The following is a 24524-nucleotide window of genomic DNA, read 5'->3' on the forward strand; positions in this document are numbered from 1 at the left end:
ATCTACATAGACGTACATAGGCCCATTATCAGCAACCATCATTCCTGTGTTGCACTGGCACGTTGTTTTAGCTAATCCAAGCTTATCATTTTAAAAGGCTAATTGACCAATTTCTCACATGGAACAGCCTTAATTTCTCAGAACAAGAACAGATTGACAAGTTTCTTCCCATTTTCATCCTGTAATCGAACGCACAAAACGCTGATGCTCCAGAACCTCAACTAGTCTAAAGGCGGCCAGTTTTATTGCTTCTTTAATCAGTACAACAGTTTTCAGCTGTGCTAACATAATTGCAAAAGAAACGACAGTCCATCATTACTTTAAGACATGAAGGTCAGTCAATGTGGAACATTTCTAGAACTTTGAAAGTTTCTTCATGGGCAGTCGCAAAAACCATCAAGCGCTATGATGAAACTGGCTCTCATGAGGACCACCACAGGAAAGGAAGACCCAGTTACCTCTCCTGCAGAAGGTAAGTTCATTAGAGTTACCACCCTCAGAAATTGCAGCCCGAATAAATGCTTCAGAGAGTTCAAGTAACAGACACATCTCAACATGAACTGTTCAGAGGAGACTGCGTGAATCAGGCCTTCACGGTCAAATTGTTGCAAAGAAACCACTTCTGAAGGACACCAATAAGAGGAAGAGACTTGCTTGGGCTAAGAAACACGAGCAATGGTCATTAGACCGGTGAAAATCTGTCCTTTGGTCTGATGAGTCCAAATTTGAGATTTATGGTTCCAACCGCCGTGGCTTTGTGAGACGCAGAGCAGGTGAACGGATAATCTCCGCATGTGTGGTTCCCACCGTGTAGCATGAAGTAGGAGGTATGATGGTGTGGAGGTGCTTTGCTGGTGACACTGTCAGTGATTTATGTAGAATTCAAGGCACACTTAAACAGCATGTCTACCACAGCATTCTGCCGCGATACGCCATCCCGTCTGGTTTGTGCTTAGTGGGACTATAATTTGTTTTTCAACAGAACAATGACCCAAAAACAAACCTCCAGCCTGTGTAAGGGCTATTTGACCAAGAAGGAGAGTGATGGAGTGCTGCATCAGATGACTTGGCCTCCACAATCACCTGACCTCAACCTAATTGAGATGGTTTAGGATGAGTTGGACCACAGAGTGAAGGAAAGCAGCCAACAAGTGGTCAGCATATGTGGGAACTCCAAGACTGCCAGAAAAGCATTCCAGGTAAAGCTGGTTGAGAGAATGCCAATAGTGTGCAAAGCTGTCATCAAGGCAAATGGTGGCTACTTTAAAGAATCTAACACATTAAATCTATTTTGATTTGTTTTGATTTGTTTAACACTTTTTCTGGTTACAACATGATTCCATATGTATTATTTCATAGTTTTGATGTCTTCACTATTGTAGAAAATAGTAAAAATAAAGAAAACCCCTTGAATGAGTAGGTGTGTCCTAACTTTGGACTGGTGCTGTACTTTCTAAATTCACCTCTTATCTCCCTCATGTAGATATAATGAGTGCTTAAATGAGAAGAACATCTGTAGGCTATTCAACTTGTATCAACACCGTTGAAAGCTACTACTGTCAATGCTATTCTGGCTTCAGATCGCTTGGCTTTGATTGATGTGGTGGTCAATACAATCTTATTTAAAGTGTGACTGTGTTAACGTGTGAGGCATTATCCCCTCTCTTTGTCAACATACAATCTTTAATCATCTTTCCATCTCCACTACTTTTCCCTTCCCCCTTTCTCTGTCAGACATAGATGTGTGTTGAGAACCAACATATTAGTTGGGAACGGGGAATCGATCTCAATCAGCTGGGCAGCTACCTGTGCAAGTGTCACACAGGATTCAGTAGCTATGGCAACAGAAACTCAGTGTGCAGGTGAGAGACACATTTCTTCTTGGGTGTTGTTGTGTTGGGTTTTGTCTAAATACTCTAAGGTGGCTAACTTTTGTCTGTCTTCCATGTACTGGCTGACTACTGAACCACCATTACATTCCTTGTCAAGTTTTATTTACCCAGGACAAAACCTGAATGGCAGTTACTGGTGCCAGTGTCCTGCTGGATATACTAACTTTAGCAAAAACCAAACTAAGTGTGTAGGTGAGAGTCAAGCACCATTCCACCTGTCGTCCATGATGTACTCCTTTATCATGGACAGGTCTGTACATAGTGTTGTCGTGTCTTTGGGCACCATTAAACTGAAGACATGTTTATCAATTAACTCCCTGTAATTATTATTACGCGATTAAACTGATTAATCGTTTAACTGTAACTAGGAGATCGGGGCACCAAGGAAAATATTCAGATTACAAAGTTATAATTTTCCTAATATAACCTTCCTATATTATAACATTATATATTATATTATAGTATTGGACGGATTATCTTCTGGTTTAAATGGTGTATTCTACCTCGTCCAGTCTCATTCCAAATGTCGTAAATTGTTGTATCTGCACGAAACCAGCCTTTACTAAGAGTCATCCATACGTCAATTGTCTTAAAATCATTTATTTACTAAACTTAGTAATTCACAGAAAGCATACAAACAGTTGGTTATCGTTACATAGCATTGGTGGAGTAATGTGCCCTAGTGGGCTAAACAGGCATGGCGGCCTGTTAAACAAACAAGGGGGGTGGGGGCAGCTGAGAAGGCCCTACAGAGTTGATAAATATAAACCATTGATATGCTAATCCTTTGCACATGAACGCTCATTCATTCGGAAACAATTGCAATCAATATATATATTTACGCTCAGTGTGTCGTCGTGATCTTCGTTGGAAAGGTCGTTCTGTTGGAGAGTTCTCTCTCTCGGTTAGAATGGATCTTTCAAAGCGACATTCATTAATGTCGTTATAGAATGGATGTTTCGTCGGTCTTCGCGTTCGACAATATTGAGTACTTAGCTGCAGACTAGTAATTAATATCAATGACTTGTTCTTATTCTGTCGGTATCGATAGTCTAAAAGTTAACCACGTGGTGTAGTTAACTTTCAGTAGAGGAATTGGATGGTCAAACCTATTGGCCAACTCGTAATGGAGTGGAGGCCTGGTCTCTGTTCAGTAGAGGAATGCATTGTCAAACCTTGGCTCTCTCTTCTGAGGTAAGCTGGTCTGAAGAAAGTAATTCTGGGTGGGGGTTTTATACTTGAACCTAGAACAGGCTGTCACCTGACGCCTTGTCTTGTCTGTGTCCCTGGGGGTGTGCCGATGACTGAGTTAAACTTTGAACAGAAATACAATTATATCACATTAACATCAGTACATCAGTACAACCTCTCAACATATTCCAAATAGCTTTAACCTCTCTAGGGTAGGGGGCAGTATTTGCACGGCCGGATAAAAAATGTGGCGCGATATTCAAATACCTTCGAAATGCCATTACTTCAATTTCTCAAACATATGACTATTTTACACCATTTTAAAGACAAGACTCTCGTTAATCTAACCACACTGTCCGATTTCCAAAAGGCTTTACAACGAAAGCGAAACATTAGATTATGTCAGCAGAGTACCCAGCCAGAAATAATCAGACACCCATTTTTCAAGCTAGCATATAATGTCACAAAAACCAAAACCACAGCTAAATGCAGCACTAACCTTTGATGATCTTCATCAGATGACACTCCTAGGACATTATGTTATACAATACATGCATGTTTTGTTCAATCAAGTTCATATTTATATCAAAAACCAGCTTTTTACTTTAGCATGTGACTAGCATGTGACTAGCATTCCCACCGAACACTTCCGTTGAATTTACTAAATTACTCACGATAAACGTTCACAAAAAACATAACAATTATTTTAAGAATTATAGATACAGAACTCCTTTATGCAATCGTGGTGTCCGATTTTAAAATAGCTTTTCGGTGAAAGCACATTTTGCAATATTCTGAGTAGATAGCCCGGCCATCACAGGCTAGCTATTTTGACACCCACCAAGTTTGATACTCACCAAACTCAGATTTACTACAAGAAAAATTGGATTACCTTTGCTGTTCTTCGTCAGAATGCACTCCCAGGACTTCTACTTAAACAACAAATGTTGGTTTGGTTCCAAATAATCCATAGTTATATCCAAATAGCGGCGTTTTGTTTGTGCGTTCAAGACACTATCCGAAGGGTAACGAAGGGTGACGCGCCCGGCGCGTTTCGTGACAAAACATTTCTAAATATTCCATTACCGTACTTCGAAGCATGTCAAACGCTGTTTAAAATCAATTTTTATGCGATTTTTCTCGTAAAATAGCGATAATATTCCGACCGGGAGTCGTTGTTTTCGTTCAAAGACTGAGAAAGTAAAATGGACTCCTCACGTGCACGCCGCGCCCGTCTCATTGTTCTCAGATCGACCACTTACCAAATGCGCTACTGTTTTTCAGCCAGTAACTGCAGAGTCATCATTCAACGTTCTGGCGCCTTCTGAGAGCCTATGGGAGCCTTAGAAAGTGTCACGTTACAGCAGAGATCCTTTATTTTGGATAGAGATGACAAAGAAGGCCAAGAAATGGTCAGAGAGGGCGCTTCCTGTTTGGAATCTTCTCAGGTTTTGGCCTGCCATATGAGTTCTGTTATACTCACAGACACCATTCAAACCGTTTTAGAAACTTTAGGGTGTTTTCTATCCAAATCAAACAATTATATGCATATTCTAGTTACTGGGCAGGAGTAGTAACCAGTTTAATCGGGTACGTTTTTTATCCGGCCGTGCAAATACTGCCCCCTATCCCCAACAGGTTAACATACCATCCCATGTACATTGTGTAATTTACAGATGGTCCCTAACTAGCCCCATATAGAAATCCAAAGTTAATCCAAATTAACCACAGGCATTACGATTGGGTCGGGTGCAGCTGCTCTCCGAATTGATGATTACTTGTGTGCTGCCAGCTGTGGGCATGTGGGCAGTATTGAAAAGCTGTGGAGATGGTTGGAATGGAGTAAATGGAATGGTATAAAAAACATGGTTTTCATGGGTTTGATAATATTCCATTCACTCCATTGCATCCATTACACTCCATTTCAACAAACCCAACCTTCATTTATGTTGTGATGCAGTAGTCACGACCACAATCTCACAGTTAAAGACTGACTTTATGACAAATTATCCTATTTACAATTGGTAGTCAATTTTGACACTGAAGAATACGTTTTGGAGTCATATCGATACCACTAAATGAGGAGTGGGTTTTTATGGGCGGTTGCTGTTTAAAGAGAAAGATGTTGCTAGATAAGATTAGCTATTTTTACTTCACTGTTCTTACCACGTGCGTGATGTTATCAAACCATTATTTAGAATTAAAGCCAAGCTGGCGTGTGACATTAACTCACCGCCTGTCAGAGAGCATGGGAGCAATTATATATCTCCTGATTCTGGGTCAGTAAATGTTCAGCTTTTTATTTGACCAACATATCATCACTGAGTCTGTTTAAAAGCTATATATTATATGTATGTGTGCAGTTCAACCTTTCTTTTATGTCTTCATTTAGCGCTTCTCAAGGACTATGGTCATGGAGAGCCACAGGAAGGTGGGGCTGAAGCTAAGGGGATTTTGTGTTATGCTATTTGTGATGATGATGAAAACTGAATGTGAAGGTTTTAGACTTCATTTTTGTAAAATTGTATTGTTAAGTTGATCAGTAATGTTCACCTATATCAGCAATTTATACATGGCTCATTTGTTCATTCTCCAGCATTAACCAGACCTTGCTCAAGAACATTAAAACCATTCACTTTAAGGGGGGTCTTTATTCAGAAAAATATGTATTTATTGTGACTTAAATATGATCTGTCATAACTTTAAACATTATTTTCCTCTGATGTATAGAGCTTTGAACTAATACTCTTATGGCTACCTTGAGTTTGAGAGTGAATCGTATGTAAGCAGGACTAGCCAAAACCAGTGCTTTTAAATGGACATGTAACGACATTACACGTGTCATAACATTCTTTTGTACATGTGGTGTCATTTAGATATCGACGAGTGCAGTAACAACTCACTCATCTGTGGGGACATTTCAGCTTGCTTCAACATTATCATGTGCTTTCGCCCATGGAATTAGCTGTTAGGAGGTCAAAGGTTGAGGGGTTGGGATGACCTGAAATATTCTGCTTTTACAAAATGTTATGCTGTTTTCAAATGAAACACAATACCTTGCTCCTGTTAAAGCTTTTAGAATTTATGTATTTTTTAGGTATTGCTGTGTCTGTTTTTCCAAGTTTATTGACTTCTGGTGCCACTCAACAATGCATGGGTAAGAATTATGTGTCTTTAGTATCATCCTTATAATCAGAGACTCTCACCCTCATCTCCCCATCTCCACTTCATCCTCACCACACGCTTTCTCTTTCAGACATAGACGAGTGTGTTGAGTTCCCAAATATTTGTGGGAAATGGGAAACCTGTCTTAATTTACATTTACATTTAAGTCATTTAGCAGACGCTCTTATCCAGAGCGACTTACAAATTGGTGCATTCACCTTATGATATCCAGTGGAACAACCACTTTACAATAGTGCATCTAAATCTTTTGGGGGGGGGGGATAAGAAGGATTACTTTATCCTATCCTAGGTATTCCTTAAAGAGGTGGGGTTTCAGGTGTCTCCGGAAGGTGTTGATTGACTACGCTGTCCTGGCGTCGTGAGGGAGCTTGTTCCACCATAGGGGTGCCAGAGCAGCGAACAGTTTTCACTGGGCTGAGCGGGAACTGTGCTTCCTCAGAGGTAGGGGGGCCAGCAGGCCAGCGGTGGATGAGCGCAGTGCCCTCGTTTGGGTGTAGGGACTGATCAGAGCCTGAAGGTACGGAGGTGCCGTTCCCCTCACAGCTCCGTAGGCAAGCACCATGGTCTTGTAGCGGATGCGAGCTCCAACTGGAAGCCAGTGGAGAGAGCGGAGGAGCGGGGTGACGTGAGAGAACTTGGGAAGGTTGAACACCAGACGGGCTGCGGCGTTCTGGATGAGTTGTAGGGGTTTAATCAGGTGGGTAGCTACCTGTGCCAGTGTCCCAATGGATTTAGGAACTCTGGCCCCATCTGTAGCTCAGTTGGTAGAGCATGGTGTTTGCAACGCATGGTGTTTGCAATGCCAGGGTTGTGGGTTTGATTCCCACGTGGGGCCATGTATGAAATGTATTCATTCACTACTGTAACTCGCTCTGGATAAGAGCGTCTGCTAAATGACTAAAATGTAAAATGAAGGACAACCTTCGTGTGTAGGTGAGAGAAGCACAATCCTTCTTGAGTCTTCTGACTGTCCCATGGGATGGGACTTGGACTCGTCAATATTATTTTGATAACAACGAGTGTATAGACATTCTCCCCGTCTGTGGGGACAATTGAACATGCGTCAACACCACAGGCTGTTTAATACTGTGTCTTCCTGGGTTTAGATTAGAGCCTGAGAATATCACTGGTAAAATGTTTGTGTGTGACGTCCTTTCCTTGTCATCCCAGACTTTCATCCTCTCTCCCTTAATTCGCCATCTCTCTCTTTCTCTTTCAGACATTGACGAGTGTAGTACAGACGGAGTATGTGGAGAGGGGGGCATCTGTCAAAACCTGATTGGCAGTTACTGGTGCCAGTGTCCTGCTGGATTTACTAACTTTGGCAAAAACCAAAATAAGTGTGTAGGTGAGAGTCAAGCACCATTCCACCAGTCGTCCATGATGTACTCCTTTATCATGCACAGGTCTGTACATAGTGTACTGTAGAAGGGTATTGAGATAATGTCTCCATGTTTTCACTTTAGAGCTTAATTGTGACCGGTACGAAACACAGCCTGGACAGGTAAAGCTTTACTTTAGAAATATTACATTATTAATTGAGAAAAGGGTATTTTTCCTTGATCTTGAAATGTTTTTATGCATTTTCCTCCCAGACTCTACCAGGCTATGACAGTTTCTTGTCTCTGTTGAGAAACAACTGTTTGGTGTTGAACAACTCTACGTTGTCTGGACCTACAAGACCGCTGTCAACTGGAGATGTGCTTTTGACAGTAAGTCACCACACAGAAACACACATGCAAACGCACACACACGTACAAAACCCTTGTCTCTCTTCTCTAGTTACTGGTTAATACCACTGATGTTCTTCAACTGGACCTCCAGTCCAATGGTCACCGTAGTAGCAGTGAAGTGACTAAGTTACTGAAGACCATTGAAATCTCTATCAGACTGATCGCTCCACTGCTGACAGAGAACGTGACCAGGATAAAGACCAACCACACAGGTAACACACACACACACACTGAGTACATGTTTACAATGGGGCGGCAGGTAGCCTAGTGGTGAGAACGTTGGACCAGTAACCGGAAGGTTGCTGGATTGGATCCCCAAGCTGACAAGGTAAAAATCTGTCATTCTGCCCCTGAGCAAGGCAGTTAACCCATTGTTCCATGGGCACCAAAGATGTGGATGTTGATTTAAGGCAGCTGCCCGCACCTCTCTGATTCAGAGGGGTTGGGTTAATTGCAAAGGACACAATTCAGTTGAATACATTCAGTTGGACAACTGACTAGGTATCCCCCTTTCCCATTTACTGACCACCTCGCAGGTACTGCAATCTGAGCACCATACTGATCAGAAACGGAGCACTAACAAGCACATTAGATTGTGTCAATGTTAAAATATAAGTAATGCAATATTGTGTTCTTTCAGTAATGGTGATTTCTGGTCTGTGTTGATTTTGACAATATTTTGAAAAACAGAGTTTAAGATTCTGGTGAGGAGAGACAAGACTCCACCTAAAGGACCAGTCAGCCTGACCAATGAGAACACTCAACTTGACACCACCTGGGAGACGATGATTGGAGATTACCAGAATTACCCAGGTAGCCGCAGTCCTACAGTACCAATCATCTGCTAAAAATATTATTAAAGGCACACATTGATGGATTCACTTGGGATATTGTGAGTTGTACATGTTTTTGTATCAGGCCTTTTTGTTTTCTTGTGTTGTTTTTTATGTGCAGGGTTTGCGTTTGTCGTTCTGCTCAGCTATAAGAATCTGGATAGTCTGAAGGACAGCACTTCTCATCAGAGCCAGCAGCTCATGTCCAGTGCTGTGACGGTGTCAGTTAGCAACTCCAACACAACAAACCTGCCCCCACTGATTAATCTCACCTTCAATCACCTGCAGGTAACACTTGTCTCTACTTAATAGTTTCTGACTGTCAGTAAAACATGTTTTTCATTGATATATTTTCCATTAAGTCAAATTCTTTCCTGAAATGACTGAGTCTAAATGGAATTGACCCCAACCCATATACACTGTATCCTAGTCCAGTGATGTTGACCCCACCTGTGTTTATTGGTCGGATGAGAATGGACCGGGGGTGTGGTCTGGGCGGGGTTGCACCTCAGTGATGTCAAACTCCAACCAAACTGTGTGCTCCTGCAACCATCTCAGCACATACACTCTGCTGGAGGGAATCCATCAGGAAAAGGTAATGAGAACACTAACCAGTTTTCCATCAAACCTTTTTATGCGAGTAAAGTACATGTCGGATGAAAAATGGCATGACAGGCCTGATGGAAGCAGAAAATGTTTTGGAAAATTTTATATATGTCAAGAAAACAAAATAAGCTAGACTAGGTGGGATCTTTTTGTGTCGGTAAAAATAATTATGCAAGAAATGTCGGTGGAAACGCTTTTATGGCCAAATATTGATGTAATAACCATCATATCGAAGTAAACTTGGAGTCAAGCTATGACGGGTGTGGTCCTCCCACTACGACTTGTCAGGAAAGCATGCAGTTTATTAGGCAACAGATTAAATATGTTTATGTTGAACTTCATGGGGTGGTGAATGTGCATGGTGATGAGCTTGATGCTGCTTTCATATAGCGCTGTGGTCTTCAGGGCACGTTCCAATACCGGAATGGGCACATTTGCTATAAAGCGCCCCAAAAAATAAAAATTGTGAGAAAACCCTCAGAGTTGAAAATGCCATGTAAACCCATTTAACTTGTAGTTTTTATTCGGTACATGGACATTTTACCTCAAAGGGTATTTTTATCTGCACTATGTCATCAAGCACAGCCTTTTATCCGCAACAAGTCAATTTGATGAAACACATCTGGTGGGAAAATGTACATATTGTTTTAGTGCAGATTTTAGAGTATTCCCATGTAGATCTGTCACCAAATGGATGGAAACCTACTGTAGCTACTATAGCTCATCTGAAGGGGGAGAAAATATATTCCCAGATATGTGTGTCAGAGACTTCCTTTGGTTAATCTGAAAATGTTCATGTTTTAAAATACTAAATGTAAGTGTTTGATTCATTTGTCACATTATTTAGGGGAGTTTGATGCTTGTTGAGTGCTTAAGTGCTGATGTTGTTTTGGAGGCTCAGCTGTGTGTTTGACATGTTCATACTGTCTAGATGGTGTGTGTCTGATGCTTGTTATTTCTCGTTGGCAGCAGTCGTTGGTGATGTTGGTGGGTTTTTTTGTGGCACTGACTTGTGTGGTCCTGTCCCTGATCACAACCCTGTGGTGTCGCTTTGTCAGCCGCAAACGCCGTGGAGGATACCGTCTGAAACAGGATGTACAACTCAATAGAAAATAAGACATGGATTTGAACTATTTGTGTTAGAAGAAAAGCTTTACTTGGAATGAATTTGTAACATTGTCTCTTGGCTTGCAAGGACATCCACATGCCATCACTTTTTATTTTAGTAGTATAACAATGTATCAAACAAACAAAAATATAAGAACACAACTTTATGTTAATAGACATACAATATCTCATGTATAGAACTCTTATCAGTTCTGGAGTGTAACAGATGAGCTCTCATCTCTATGGCAACATACATAAATCCTTTTACTCTTAAACATGGTGTGTAATTTGTAGAGATGAGAATAGTGGTATATCCACTCAACGCTGCATTTGTCCAGTATTATGCCACTTGGTTGTTGTTGTAACTGAGTTATTTTAAGTGACAGTAATATTTTTCCTGTTTATTTTACAGTGCTTGAGAAGGTATTTATATCCAAAAATCATCTCGCTATTCTTTCCTCCATTCTGATATAAATATCTAAATATGAGTTGTCCGTTTCTTCAAAAATAAGTACGACATCGTCCTGAAAGTACAATGAATTTGATCATTGCTCACCCAAAACATTGGTTTTTTTTGCCTCTCATTAAGCTAGGCCGACAGAACTGCCCACATGGTGTAAAGACTTCCAAACACCCAAACTGACTTAAAGGCCCAATGCAGTCAAGAACATGATTTCCTGAGTTTTATGTATATTTAAACACTTTGAGGTTGGAATAAAACTGTGAAATTGTGGACATTAAGATAATGCCCTTTTAGTGTAAGAGCTGTTTGAAATGTCAGCCTGTTTTGGTAGGATGGAGTTTTGACTTGCTGGTGACATCACCAGGCAGTAAATTAGTTCATAGACCAATAAGAAAGAACGTTCCAAACCTGGGCTGTATCATAAAATTCCCCATCCCCCCCAAAAATAAGCTTTATGGTATTAATTTAAGGTTAGGGTTAGGCATATGGTTAGGGTTATGTTTCAAATCAAATTTTAATTAAGAAGAGACATTTTAGAAATAAGCGGGCTTATGACTTTGTGGCTGTAGTAACTAGTGACGATAAGTGCACAGAGAGAGATAGCTTTGTCAGGAAGACTTCGCGTTTTGTGTCAGCCAGACTAGATAAATGTATGTCTGCCCTGAAACTTACTGTTGATCATCATGAAGGAACATAGTGTGAGTGATATTAATATCGTAAATCTAAAGTCTCCCACCATTTGATCATAGTTGCTTCTTAATTTTCCAACAGGCTGTTTATCACACAAATGCATTTGCCATCATTATCATGACTTTGATATCTCTCATTAGCTCTTGAAACTTCTCTCTTCATTGGTTAATCGACCTACCTTTTGAGCTAACATAAATTTAGATAATGTAACCTTTCAATGTATTAGGATGCTTCGGCTATGGAGGGAGAATTCGTCAGGAAAATGATTGATTTCATGGACAAACAGTCCCACCACCACTTGAAGAAAAACCCAGAAACCCTCTTAATTTGTGTAATCACAAAGACACACTAAATGTTAAGCATTCAAACCCCTTTCCCGTCAATGCTGATAGAGCAAGTGAGAAAGTGAAAGTTACGAGAAATGCTGATGCAGTAACTTTTAAAATTTGCATAAAGGTCAGACATCTTCAAAAGAAATCAAGAGCAAGACATTTTGAAAAGGAGAGAAAAAGATAAGTAGCAGTGCTTCAGAGTGAAATATGGATTCTTAATCTACTTTTGGTAAGGCAGCTGGTTTAAGTGGCCCTGTTGATAAGAGTCTATACTGTGCATGTTGGTGTTTTAGATCAATGTGTCCTCTTATGTCTGATCTTGGAGACAGACCCTCTACACTAGAGTCTAATTCAGGGATGGAACTCATGGACGTGGTCTACGCAGAACTAGACAAATCAACCTGATGCAAATGGTCTTCTCATGCTACCCAGTCAGTTCCTCTTTGTTTTCGACTTAAAATAATTTTCCGTTGTTAGTTATGGGGAAATATTTTTACTTCCCTGCGCTAACCACATCCGTGAGGTCCCCAAATTATTCTTTAGAACAAAAACCAAGCTGACATGTGACATTAACTCACCAGCTGTCAGAGATCATGGGAGACATTCTATTTCTACTGATTGTGGGTCAGTCAATTTTCTGCTTTTTATTTGACCAACACATCATCATTGAAATGTCCTTGTTTTTGAAAGAAAAGCACATGTTTTGTCCATTAAAATAACATCAATTTGATAAGTAATACAGTGTAGACATTGTTAATGTTGTAAATGACTATTGTAGCTGGAAACGGCTTATTTTTAATGGAATATCTACATAGACGTACATAGGCCCATTATCAGCAACCATCATTCCTGTGTTGCACTGGCACGTTGTTTTAGCTAATCCAAGCTTATCATTTTAAAAGGCTAATTGACCAATTTCTCACATGGAACAGCCTTAATTTCTCAGAACAAGAACAGATTGACAAGTTTCTTCCCATTTTCATCCTGTAATCGAACGCACAAAACGCTGATGCTCCAGAACCTCAACTAGTCTAAAGGCGGCCAGTTTTATTGCTTCTTTAATCAGTACAACAGTTTTCAGCTGTGCTAACATAATTGCAAAAGAAACGACAGTCCATCATTACTTTAAGACATGAAGGTCAGTCAATGTGGAACATTTCTAGAACTTTGAAAGTTTCTTCATGGGCAGTCGCAAAAACCATCAAGCGCTATGATGAAACTGGCTCTCATGAGGACCACCACAGGAAAGGAAGACCCAGTTACCTCTCCTGCAGAAGGTAAGTTCATTAGAGTTACCACCCTCAGAAATTGCAGCCCGAATAAATGCTTCAGAGAGTTCAAGTAACAGACACATCTCAACATGAACTGTTCAGAGGAGACTGCGTGAATCAGGCCTTCACGGTCAAATTGCTGCAAAGAAACCACTTCTGAAGGACACCAATAAGAGGAAGAGACTTGCTTGGGCTAAGAAACACGAGCAATGGTCATTAGACCGGTGAAAATCTGTCCTTTGGTCTGATGAGTCCAAATTTGAGATTTATGGTTCCAACCGCCGTGGCTTTGTGAGACGCAGAGCAGGTGAACGGATAATCTCCGCATGTGTGGTTCCCACCGTGTAGCATGAAGTAGGAGGTATGATGGTGTGGAGGTGCTTTGCTGGTGACACTGTCAGTGATTTATGTAGAATTCAAGGCACACTTAAACAGCATGTCTACCACAGCATTCTGCAGCGATACGCCATCCCGTCTGGTTTGTGCTTAGTGGGACTATAATTTGTTTTTCAACAGAACAATGACCCAAAAACAAACCTCCAGCCTGTGTAAGGGCTATTTGACCAAGAAGGAGAGTGATGGAGTGCTGCATCAGATGACTTGGCCTCCACAATCACCTGACCTCAACCTAATTGAGATGGTTTAGGATGAGTTGGACCACAGAGTGAAGGAAAGCAGCCAACAAGTGGTCAGCATATGTGGGAACTCCAAGACTGCCAGAAAAGCATTCCAGGTAAAGCTGGTTGAGAGAATGCCAATAGTGTGCAAAGCTGTCATCAAGGCAAATGGTGGCTACTTTAAAGAATCTAACACATTAAATCTATTTTGATTTGTTTTGATTTGTTTAACACTTTTTCTGGTTACAACATGATTCCATATGTATTATTTCATAGTTTTGATGTCTTCACTATTGTAGAAAATAGTAAAAATAAAGAAAACCCCTTGAATGAGTAGGTGTGTCCTAACTTTGGACTGGTGCTGTACTTTCTAAATTCACCTCTTATCTCCCTCATGTAGATATAATGAGTGCTTAAATGAGAAGAACATCTGTAGGCTATTCAACTTGTATCAACACCGTTGAAAGCTACTACTGTCAATGCTATTCTGGCTTCAGATCGCTTGGCTTTGATTGATGTGGTGGTCAATACAATCTTATTTAAAGTGTGACTGTGTTAACGTGTGAGGCATTATCCCCTCTCTTTGTCAACATACAATCTTTAATCATCTTTCCATCTCCACTACTTTTCCCTTCCCCCTTTCTCTGTCAGACATAGATGTGTGTTGAGAACCAACATATTAGTTGGGAACGGGGAATCGATCTCAATCAGCTGGGCAGCTACCTGTGCAAGTGTCACACAGGATTCAGTAGCTATGGCAACAGAAACTCAGTGTGCAGGTGAGAGACACATTTCTTCTTGGGTGTTGTTGTGTTGGGTTTTGTCTAAATACTCTAAGGTGGCTAACTTTTGTCTGTCTTCCATGTACTGGCTGACTACTGAACCACCATTACATTCCTTGTCAAGTTTTATTTACCCAGGACAAAACCTGAATGGCAGTTACTGGTGCCAGTGTCCTGCTGGATATACTAACTTTAGCAAAAACCAAACTAAGTGTGTAGGTGAGAGTCAAGCACCATTCCACCTGTCGTCCATGATGTACTCCTTTATCATGGACAGGTCTGTACATAGTGTTGTCGTGTCTTTGGGCACCATTAAACTGAAGACATGTTTATCAATTAACTCCCTGTAATTATTATTACGCGATTAAACTGATTAATCGTTTAACTGTAACTAGGAGATCGGGGCACCAAGGAAAATATTCAGATTACAAAGTTATAATTTTCCTAATATAACCTTCCTATATTATAACATTATATATTATATTATAGTATTGGACGGATTATCTTCTGGTTTAAATGGTGTATTCTACCTCGTCCAGTCTCATTCCAAATGTCGTAAATTGTTGTATCTGCACGAAACCAGCCTTTACTAAGAGTCATCCATACGTCAATTGTCTTAAAATCATTTATTTACTAAACTTAGTAATTCACAGAAAGCATACAAACAGTTGGTTATCGTTACATAGCATTGGTGGAGTAATGTGCCCTAGTGGGCTAAACAGGCATGGCGGCCTGTTAAACAAACAAGGGGGGTGGGGGCAGCTGAGAAGGCCCTACAGAGTTGATAAATATAAACCATTGATATGCTAATCCTTTGCACATGAACGCTCATTCATTCGGAAACAATTGCAATCAATATATATATTTACGCTCAGTGTGTCGTCGTGATCTTCGTTGGAAAGGTCGTTCTGTTGGAGAGTTCTCTCTCTCGGTTAGAATGGATCTTTCAAAGCGACATTCATTAATGTCGTTATAGAATGGATGTTTCGTCGGTCTTCGCGTTCGACAATATTGAGTACTTAGCTGCAGACTAGTAATTAATATCAATGACTTGTTCTTATTCTGTCGGTATCGATAGTCTAAAAGTTAACCACGTGGTGTAGTTAACTTTCAGTAGAGGAATTGGATGGTCAAACCTATTGGCCAACTCGTAATGGAGTGGAGGCCTGGTCTCTGTTCAGTAGAGGAATGCATTGTCAAACCTTGGCTCTCTCTTCTGAGGTAAGCTGGTCTGAAGAAAGTAATTCTGGGTGGGGGTTTTATACTTGAACCTAGAACAGGCTGTCACCTGACGCCTTGTCTTGTCTGTGTCCCTGGGGGTGTGCCGATGACTGAGTTAAACTTTGAACAGAAATACAATTATATCACATTAACATCAGTACATCAGTACAACCTCTCAACATATTCCAAATAGCTTTAACCTCTCTAGGGTAGGGGGCAGTATTTGCACGGCCGGATAAAAAATGTGGCGCGATATTCAAATACCTTCGAAATGCCATTACTTCAATTTCTCAAACATATGACTATTTTACACCATTTTAAAGACAAGACTCTCGTTAATCTAACCACACTGTCCGATTTCCAAAAGGCTTTACAACGAAAGCGAAACATTAGATTATGTCAGCAGAGTACCCAGCCAGAAATAATCAGACACCCATTTTTCAAGCTAGCATATAATGTCACAAAAACCAAAACCACAGCTAAATGCAGCACTAACCTTTGATGATCTTCATCAGATGACACTCCTAGGACATTATGTTATACAATACATGCATGTTTTGTTCAATCAAGTTCATATTTATATCAAAAACCAGCTTTTTACTTTAGCATGTGACTAGCATGTGACTAGCATTCCCACCGAACACTTCCGTTGAATTTACTAAATTACTCACGATAAACGTTCACAAAAAACATAACAATTATTTTAAGAATTATAGATACAGAACTCCTTTATGCAATCGTGGTGTCCGATTTTAAAATAGCTTTTCGGTGAAAGCACATTTTGCAATATTCTGAGTAGATAGCCCGGCCATCACAGGCTAGCTATTTTGACACCCACCAAGTTTGATACTCACCAAACTCAGATTTACTACAAGAAAAATTGGATTACCTTTGCTGTTCTTCGTCAGAATGCACTCCCAGGACTTCTACTTAAACAACAAATGTTGGTTTGGTTCCAAATAATCCATAGTTATATCCAAATAGCGGCGTTTTGTTTGTGCGTTCAAGACACTATCCGAAGGGTAACGAAGGGTGACGCGCCCGGCGCGTTTCGTGACAAAACATTTCTAAATATTCCATTACCGTACTTCGAAGCATGTCAAACGCTGTTTAAAATCAATTTTTATGCGATTTTTCTCGTAAAATAGCGATAATATTCCGACCGGGAGTCGTTGTTTTCGTTCAAAGACTGAGAAAGTAAAATGGACTCCTCACGTGCACGCCGCGCCCGTCTCATTGTTCTCAGATCGACCACTTACCAAATGCGCTACTGTTTTTCAGCCAGTAACTGCAGAGTCATCATTCAACGTTCTGGCGCCTTCTGAGAGCCTATGGGAGCCTTAGAAAGTTTCACGTTACAGCAGAGATCCTTTATTTTGGATAGAGATGACAAAGAAGGCCAAGAAATGGTCAGAGAGGGCGCTTCCTGTTTGGAATCTTCTCAGGTTTTGGCCTGCCATATGAGTTCTGTTATACTCACAGACACCATTCAAACCGTTTTAGAAACTTTAGGGTGTTTTCTATCCAAATCAAACAATTATATGCATATTCTAGTTACTGGGCAGGAGTAGTAACCAGTTTAATCGGGTACGTTTTTTATCCGGCCGTGCAAATACTGCCCCCTATCCCCAACAGGTTAACATACCATCCCATGTACATTGTGTAATTTACAGATGGTCCCTAACTAGCCCCATATAGAAATCCAAAGTTAATCCAAATTAACCACAGGCATTACGATTGGGTCGGGTGCAGCTGCTCTCCGAATTGATGATTACTTGTGTGCTGCCAGCTGTGGGCATGTGGGCAGTATTGAAAAGCTGTGGAGATGGTTGGAATGGAGTAAATGGAATGGTATAAAAAACATGGTTTTCATGGGTTTGATAATATTCCATTCACTCCATTGCATCCATTACACTCCATTTCAACAAACCCAACCTTCATTTATGTTGTGATGCAGTAGTCACGACCACAATCTCACAGTTAAAGACTGACTTTATGACAAATTATCCTATTTACAATTGGTAGTCAATTTTGACACTGAAGAATACGTTTTGGAGTCATATCGATACCACTAAATGAGGAGTGGGTTTTTATGGGCGGTTGCTGTTTAAAGAGAAAGATGTTGCTAGATAAGATTAGCTATTTTTACTTCACTGTTCTTACCACGTGCGTGATGTTATCAAACCATTATTTAGAATTAAAGCCAAGCTGGCGTGTGACATTAACTCACCGCCTGTCAGAGAGCATGGGAGCAATTATATATCTCCTGATTCTGGGTCAGTAAATGTTCAGCTTTTTATTTGACCAACATATCATCACTGAGTCTGTTTAAAAGCTATATATTATATGTATGTGTGCAGTTCAACCTTTCTTTTATGTCTTCATTTAGCGCTTCTCAAGGACTATGGTCATGGAGAGCCACAGGAAGGTGGGGCTGAAGCTAAGGGGATTTTGTGTTATGCTATTTGTGATGATGATGAAAACTGAATGTGAAGGTTTTAGACTTCATTTTTGTAAAATTGTATTGTTAAGTTGATCAGTAATGTTCACCTATATCAGCAATTTATACATGGCTCATTTGTTCATTCTCCAGCATTAACCAGACCTTGCTCAAGAACATTAAAACCATTCACTTTAAGGGGGGTCTTTATTCAGAAAAATATGTATTTATTGTGACTTAAATATGATCTGTCATAACTTTAAACATTATTTTCCTCTGATGTATAGAGCTTTGAACTAATACTCTTATGGCTACCTTGAGTTTGAGAGTGAATCGTATGTAAGCAGGACTAGCCAAAACCAGTGCTTTTAAATGGACATGTAACGACATTACACGTGTCATAACATTCTTTTGTACATGTGGTGTCATTTAGATATCGACGAGTGCAGTAACAACTCACTCATCTGTGGGGACATTTCAGCTTGCTTCAACATTATCATGTGCTTTCGCCCATGGAATTAGCTGTTAGGAGGTCAAAGGTTGAGGGGTTGGGATGACCTGAAATATTCTGCTTTTACAAAATGTTATGCTGTTTTCAAATGAAACACAATACCTTGCTCCTGTTAAAGCTTTTAGAATTTATGTATTTTTTAGGTATTGCTGTGTCTGTTTTTCCAAGTTTATTGACTTCTGGTGCCACTCAACAATGCATGGGTAAGAATTATGTGTATCATCCTTATAATCAGAGACTCTCACCCTCATCTCCCCATCTCCACTTCATCCTCACCACACGCTTTCTCTTTCAGACATAGACGAGTGTGTTGAGTTCCCAAATATTTGTGGGAAATGGGAAACCTGTCTTAATTTACATTTACATTTAAGTCATTTAGCAGACGCTCTTATCCAGAGCGACTTACAAATTGGTGCATTCACCTTATGATATCCAGTGGAACAACCACTTTACAATAGTGCATCTAAATCTTTTGGGGGGGGGGGGATAAGAAGGATTACTTTATCCTATCCTAGGTATTCCTTAAAGAGGTGGGGTTTCAGGTGTCTCCGGAAGGTGTTGATTGACTACGCTGTCCTGGCGTCGTGAGGGAGCTTGTTCCACCATAGGGGTGCCAGAGCAGCGAACAGTTTTCACTGGGCTGAGCGGGAACTGTGCTTCCTCAGAGGTAGGGGGGCCAGCAGGCCAGCGGTGGATGAGCGCAGTGCCCTCGTTTGGGTGTAGGGACTGATCAGAGCCTGAAGGTACGGAGGTGCCGTTCCCCTCACAGCTCCGTAGGCAAGCACCATGGTCTTGTAGCGGATGCGAGCTTCAACTGGAAGCCAGTGGAGAGAGCGGAGGAGCGGGGTGACGTGAGAGAACTTGGGAAGGTTGAACACCAGACGGGCTGCGGCGTTCTGGATGAGTTGTAGGGGTTTAATCAGGTGGGTAGCTACCTGTGCCAGTGTCCCAATGGATTTAGGAACTCTGGCCCCATCTGTAGCTCAGTTGGTAAAGCATGGTGTTTGCAACGCATGGTGTTTGCAATGCCAGGGTTGTGGGTTTGATTCCCACGTGGGGCCATGTATGAAATGTATTCATTCACTACTGTAACTCGCTCTGGATAAGAGCGTCTGCTAAATGACTAAAATGTAAAATGAAGGACAACCTTCGTGTGTAGGTGAGAGAAGCACAATCCTTCTTGAGTCTTCTGACTGTCCCATTTTGATCACAACGAGTGTATAGACATTCTCCCCGTCTGTGGGGACAATTGAACATGCGTCAACACCACAGGCTGTTTAATACTGTGTCTTCCTGGGTTTAGATTAGAGCCTGAGAATATCACTGGTAAAATGTTTGTGTGTGACGTCCTTTCCTTGTCATCCCAGACTTTCATCCTCTCTCCCTTAATTCGCCATCTCTCTCTTTCTCTTTCAGACATTGACGAGTGTAGTACAGACGGAGTATGTGGAGAGGGGGGCATCTGTCAAAACCTGATTGGCAGTTACTGGTGCCAGTGTCCTGCTGGATTTACTAACTTTGGCAAAAACCAAAATAAGTGTGTAGGTGAGAGTCAAGCACCATTCCACCAGTCGTCCATGATGTACTCCTTTATCATGCACAGGTCTGTACATAGTGTACTGTAGAAGGGTATTGAGATAATGTCTCCATGTTTTCACTTTAGAGCTTAATTGTGACCGGTACGAAACACAGCCTGGACAGGTAAAGCTTTACTTTAGAAATATTACATTATTAATTGAGAAAAGGGTATTTTTCCTTGATCTTGAAATGTTTTTATGCATTTTCCTCCCAGACTCTACCAGGCTATGACAGTTTCTTGTCTCTGTTGAGAAACAACTGTTTGGTGTTGAACAACTCTACGTTGTCTGGACCTACAAGACCGCTGTCAACTGGAGATGTGCTTTTGACAGTAAGTCACCACACAGAAACACACATGCAAACGCACACACATGTACAAAACCCTTATGTCTCTCTTCTCTAGTTACTGGTTAATACCACTGATGTTCTTCAACTGGACCTCCAGTCCAATGGTCACCGTAGTAGCAGTGAAGTGACTAAGTTACTGAAGACCATTGAAATCTCGATCAGACTGATCGCTCCACTGCTGACAGAGAACGTGACCAGGATAAAGACCAACCACACAGGTAACACACACACACACTGAGTACATGTTTACAATGGGGCGGCAGGTAGCCTAGTGGTGAGAACGTTGGACCAGTAACCGGAAGGTTGCTGGATTGGATCCCCAAGCTGACAAGGTAAAAATCTGTCATTCTGACCCTGAGCAAGGCAGTTAACCCATTGTTCCATGGGCACCAAAGATGTGGATGTTGATTTAAGGCAGCTGCCCGCACCTCTCTGATTCAGAGTGGTTGGGTTAATTGCAAAGGACACAATTCAGTTGAATACATTCAGTTGGACAACTGACTAGGTATCCCCCTTTCCCATACTGATCATAAACGGAGCACTAACAAGCACATTAGATTGTGTCAATGTTAAAATATAAGTAATGCAATATTGTGTTCTTTCAGTAATGGTGATTTCTGGTCTGTGTTGATTTTGTCAATATTTTGAAAAACAGAGTTTAAGATTCTGGTGAGGAGAGACAAGACTCCACCTAAAGGACCAGTCAGCCTGACCAATGAGAACACTCAACTTGACACCACCTGGGAGACGGTGATTGGAGATTACCAGAATTACCCAGGTAGCCGCAGTCCTACAGTACCAATCATCTGCTAAAAATATTATTAAAGGCACACATTGATGGATTCACTTGGGATATTGTGAGTTGTACATGTTTTTGTATCAGGCCTTTTTGTTTTCTTGTGTTGTTTTTTATGTGCAGGGTTTGCGTTTGTCGTTCTGCTCAGCTATAAGAATCTGGATAGTCTGAAGGACAGCACTTCTCATCAGAGCCAGCAGCTCATGTCCAGTGCTGTGACGGTGTCAGTTAGCAACTCCAACACAACAAACCTGCCCCCACTGATTAATCTCACCTTCAATCACCTGCAGGTAACACTTGTCTCTACTTAATAGTTTCTGACTGTCAGTAAAACATGTTTTTCATTGATATATTTTCCATTAAGTCAAATTCTTTCCTGAAATGACTGAGTCTAAATGGAATTGACCCCAACCCATATACACTGTATCCTAGTCCAGTGATGTTGACCCCACCTGTGTTTATTGGTCGGATGAGAATGGACCGGGGGTGTGGTCTGGGCGGGGTTGCACCTCAGTGATGTCAAACTCCAACCAAACTGTGTGCTCCTGCAACCATCTCAGCACATACACTCTGCTGGAGGGAATCCATCAGGAAAAGGTAATGAGAACACTAACCAGTTTTCCATCAAACCTTTTTATGCGAGTAAAGTACATGTCGGATGAAAAATGGCATGACAGGCCTGATGGAAGCAGAAAATGTTTTGGAAAATTTCATATATGTCAAGAAAACAAAATAAGCTAGACTAGGTGGGATCTTTTTGTGTCGGTAAAAATAATTATGCAAGAAATGTCAGTGGAAATGCTTTTATGGCCAAATATTGATATAATAACCATCATATCGAAGTAAACTTGGAGTCAAGCTATGACGGGTGTGGTCCTCCCACTACGACTTGTCAGGAAAGCATGCAGTTTATTAGGCAACAGATTAAATATGTTTATGTTGAACTTCATGGGGTGGTGAATGTGCATGGTGATGAGCTTGATGCTGCTTTCAAATAGCGCTGTGGTCTTCAGGGCACGTTCCAATACCGGAATGGGCACATTTGCTATAAAGCGCCCCAAAAAATAAAAATTGTGAGAAAACCCTCAGAGTTGAAAATGCCATGTAAACCCATTTAACTTGTAGTTTTTATTCGGTACATGGACATTTTACCTCAAAGGGTATTTTTATCTGCACTATGTCATCAAGCACAGCCTTTTATCCGCAACAAGTCAATTTGATGAAACACATCTGGTGGGAAAATGTACATATTGTTTTAGTGCAGATTTTAGAGTATTCCCATGTAGATCTGTCACCAAATGGATGGAAACCTACTGTAGCTACTATAGCTCATCTGAAGGGGGAGAAAATATATTCCCAGATATGTGTGTCAGAGACTTCCTTTGGTTAATCTGAAAATGTTCATGTTTTAAAATACTAAATGTAAGTGTTTGATTCATTTGTCACATTATTTAGGGGAGTTTGATGCTTGTTGAGTGCTTAAGTGCTGATGTTGTTTTGGAGGCTCAGCTGTGTGTTTGACATGTTCATACTGTCTAGATGGTGTGTGTCTGATGCTTGTTATTTCTCGTTGGCAGCAGTCGTTGGTGATGTTGGTGGGTTTTTTTGTGGCACTGACTTGTGTGGTCCTGTCCCTGATCACAACCCTGTGGTGTCGCTTTGTCAGCCGCAAACGCCGTGGAGGATACCGTCTGAAACAGGATGTACAACTCAATAGAAAATAAGACATGGATTTGAACTATTTGTGTTAGAAGAAAAGCTTTACTTGGAATGAATTTGTAACATTGTCTCTTGGCTTGCAAGGACATCCACATGCCATCACTTTTTATTTTAGTAGTATAACAATGTATCAAACAAACAAAAATATAAGAACACAACTTTATGTTAATAGACATACAATATCTCATGTATAGAACTCTTATCAGTTCTGGAGTGTAACAGATGAGCTCTCATCTCTATGGCAACATACATAAATCCTTTTACTCTTAAACATGGTGTGTAATTTGTAGAGAGGAGAATAGTGGTATATCCACTCAACGCTGCATTTGTCCAGTATTATGCCACTTGGTTGTTGTTGTAACTGAGTTATTTTAAGTGACAGTAATATTTTTCCTGTTTATTTTACAGTGCTTGAGAAGGTATTTATATCCAAAAATCATCTCGCTATTCTTTCCTCCATTCTGATATAAATATCTAAATATGAGTTGTCCGTTTCTTCAAAAATAAGTACGACATCGTCCTGAAAGTACAATGAATTTGATCATTGCTCACCCAAAACATTGGGGTTTTTTGCCTCTCATTAAGCTAGGCCGACAGAACTGCCCACATGGTGTAAAGACTTCCAAACACCCAAACTGACTTAAAGGCCCAATGCAGTCAAGAACATGATTTCCTGAGTTTTATGTATATTTAAACACTTTGAGGTTGGAATAAGACTGTGAAATTGTGGACATTATGATAATGCCCTTTTAGTGTAAGAGCTGTTTGAAATGTCAGCCTGTTTTGGTAGGATGGAGTTTTGACTTGCTGGTGACATCACCAGGCAGTAAATTAGTTCATAGACCAATAAGAAAGAGCGTTCCAAACCTGGGCTGTATCATAAAAATCCCCCATCCCCCCCAAAAATAAGCTTTATGGTCTTAATTTAAGGTTAGGGTTAGGCATATGGTTAGGGTTATGTTTCAAATCAAATTTTAATTAAGAAGAGACATTTTAGAAATAAGCGGGCTTATGACTTTGTGGCTGTAGTAACTAGTGACGATAAGTGCACAGAGAGAGATAGCTTTGTCAGGAAGACTTCGCGTTTTGTGTCAGCCAGACTAGATAAATGTATGTCTGCCCTGAAACTTACTGTTGATCATCATGAAGGAACATAGTGTGAGTGATATTAATATCGTAAATCTGAAGTCTCCCACCATTTGATCATA

The 24524-nt window shown here is 40.7% G+C and overlaps 2 protein-coding genes across 4 annotated transcripts; both read left to right on the forward strand.

Moving 5' to 3' along the window:
* Nucleotides 1-425: 425 nt before the first annotated feature.
* On the forward strand, nt 426-12763 carry LOC115171650 (adhesion G protein-coupled receptor E1). The gene is made up of 12 exons (XM_029728664.1): nt 426-472; nt 1735-1862; nt 5476-5514; nt 6181-6240; nt 7489-7617; nt 7736-7773; nt 7865-7981; nt 8052-8214; nt 8693-8815; nt 8957-9123; nt 9266-9430; nt 10411-12763. The coding sequence occupies exons 2-12, from the start codon at nt 1838-1840 to the stop codon at nt 10555-10557; spliced, it is 1173 nt and encodes a 390-aa protein (XP_029584524.1). The 5' UTR covers nt 426-472; nt 1735-1837; the 3' UTR covers nt 10558-12763.
* Nucleotides 12764-14249: 1486 nt separating this feature from the next.
* LOC115171635 (adhesion G protein-coupled receptor E1-like) lies at nt 14250-23874 on the forward strand. Of its 3 annotated transcripts, none has more exons than XM_029728637.1 (11): nt 17543-18200; nt 18314-18352; nt 19019-19078; nt 20292-20420; nt 20539-20576; nt 20668-20784; nt 20857-21019; nt 21457-21579; nt 21721-21887; nt 22030-22194; nt 23175-23874. In XM_029728637.1, the coding sequence occupies exons 1-11, from the start codon at nt 18017-18019 to the stop codon at nt 23319-23321; spliced, it is 1332 nt and encodes a 443-aa protein (XP_029584497.1). In that variant the 5' UTR covers nt 17543-18016; the 3' UTR covers nt 23322-23874. The 3 variants fall into 3 exon arrangements, with proteins under 3 accessions (XP_029584513.1, XP_029584497.1, XP_029584506.1); XM_029728646.1 differs by having other exon boundaries at nt 23178-23874; XM_029728653.1 differs by lacking the exons at nt 17543-18200; nt 18314-18352 and adding an exon at nt 14250-14700.
* The last annotated feature ends 650 nt before the right edge of the window (nt 23875-24524 follow it).

This window comes from Salmo trutta, chromosome 3 (assembly GCF_901001165.1).
Source record: "Salmo trutta chromosome 3, fSalTru1.1, whole genome shotgun sequence".
NCBI lineage: Eukaryota > Metazoa > Chordata > Actinopteri > Salmoniformes > Salmonidae > Salmo > Salmo trutta.